A 760-nucleotide genomic window follows, 5' to 3' on the forward strand; every position below is an offset into this window, starting at 1 on the left:
ACTGTCCCTCCTCTGGACATGTCCAAACCACTGTCCCTCCTCTGGACATGTCCAAACCACTGTCCCTCCTCTGGACATGTCCAAACCACTGTCTCTCCTCTGAGCATGTCAAAACTACTGTCCCTCCTCTGGACAGGTCCAAACCACTGTCCCTCCTCTGGACATGTCCAAACCATCTCAGTCTGGTCTCTCTAACTTTATCTCCCAGTTGTTCAATCTGTGCTGTACCTGATGATCTCATTCCTGATCTTCTTCATCCTTGTCTCTCCTAAGGAGAACCTCAACATCTTCATCTCTGACACTTCCAGTTCCGTTTCCTGTCTTTTTGTCCATGTCTCTGTCTCCAGACCATACAATAGGTGGTCTCACCTCTGTCTTGTAAACTTTTCCTTTGATATTTGCTGACACAATTTTGCCACAAATCACTCCTGAAACTTTTCTCCATCCACTCCATCCTGCCTGGACTCTCTTCATCACCTCTTTACCACACTCCCCATTTTCCTGGACAGTGGACCCCAGGTCCTTGAAGTCCTGCACTTTTGTGACCTTTGCTCCTTGTAGCCTCACTGTTCCACTTACGTCTTACTGCGGCTGACTTTCTTTCTTCTTTCAAGTGCATACCTCCACCTCTCTGAACTCTCTTCCACCTGTTCCCTCTTCTCACCACAGATCACTGTCTCATCTGCAAACATCTGTTTGTCAAAAGCACCGGTGGCGGTCGTTGTTAACCTGGGCCTCGACCGACTCAGTATGGTTTCTC

General features: G+C 48.3%; 1 protein-coding gene across 1 annotated transcript in view; it reads left to right on the forward strand.

Annotated features, from left to right (window-relative positions):
• The window catches only part of atp11a (ATPase phospholipid transporting 11A), a 31,301-nt gene extending 30,942 nt beyond the window's left edge, over positions 1 to 359 (forward strand). The window contains exon 31 of the mRNA XM_037696748.1: positions 348 to 359. Coding sequence (XP_037552676.1) covers positions 348 to 359 — 12 coding nt within the window. The remainder of the gene's footprint in view (positions 1 to 347) is intronic.
• The last annotated feature ends 401 nt before the right edge of the window (positions 360 to 760 follow it).

This window comes from Nematolebias whitei, chromosome 23, assembly GCF_014905685.2.
Source record: "Nematolebias whitei isolate Nwh7 chromosome 23, NemWhi1, whole genome shotgun sequence".
Lineage (NCBI taxonomy): Eukaryota > Metazoa > Chordata > Actinopteri > Cyprinodontiformes > Rivulidae > Nematolebias > Nematolebias whitei.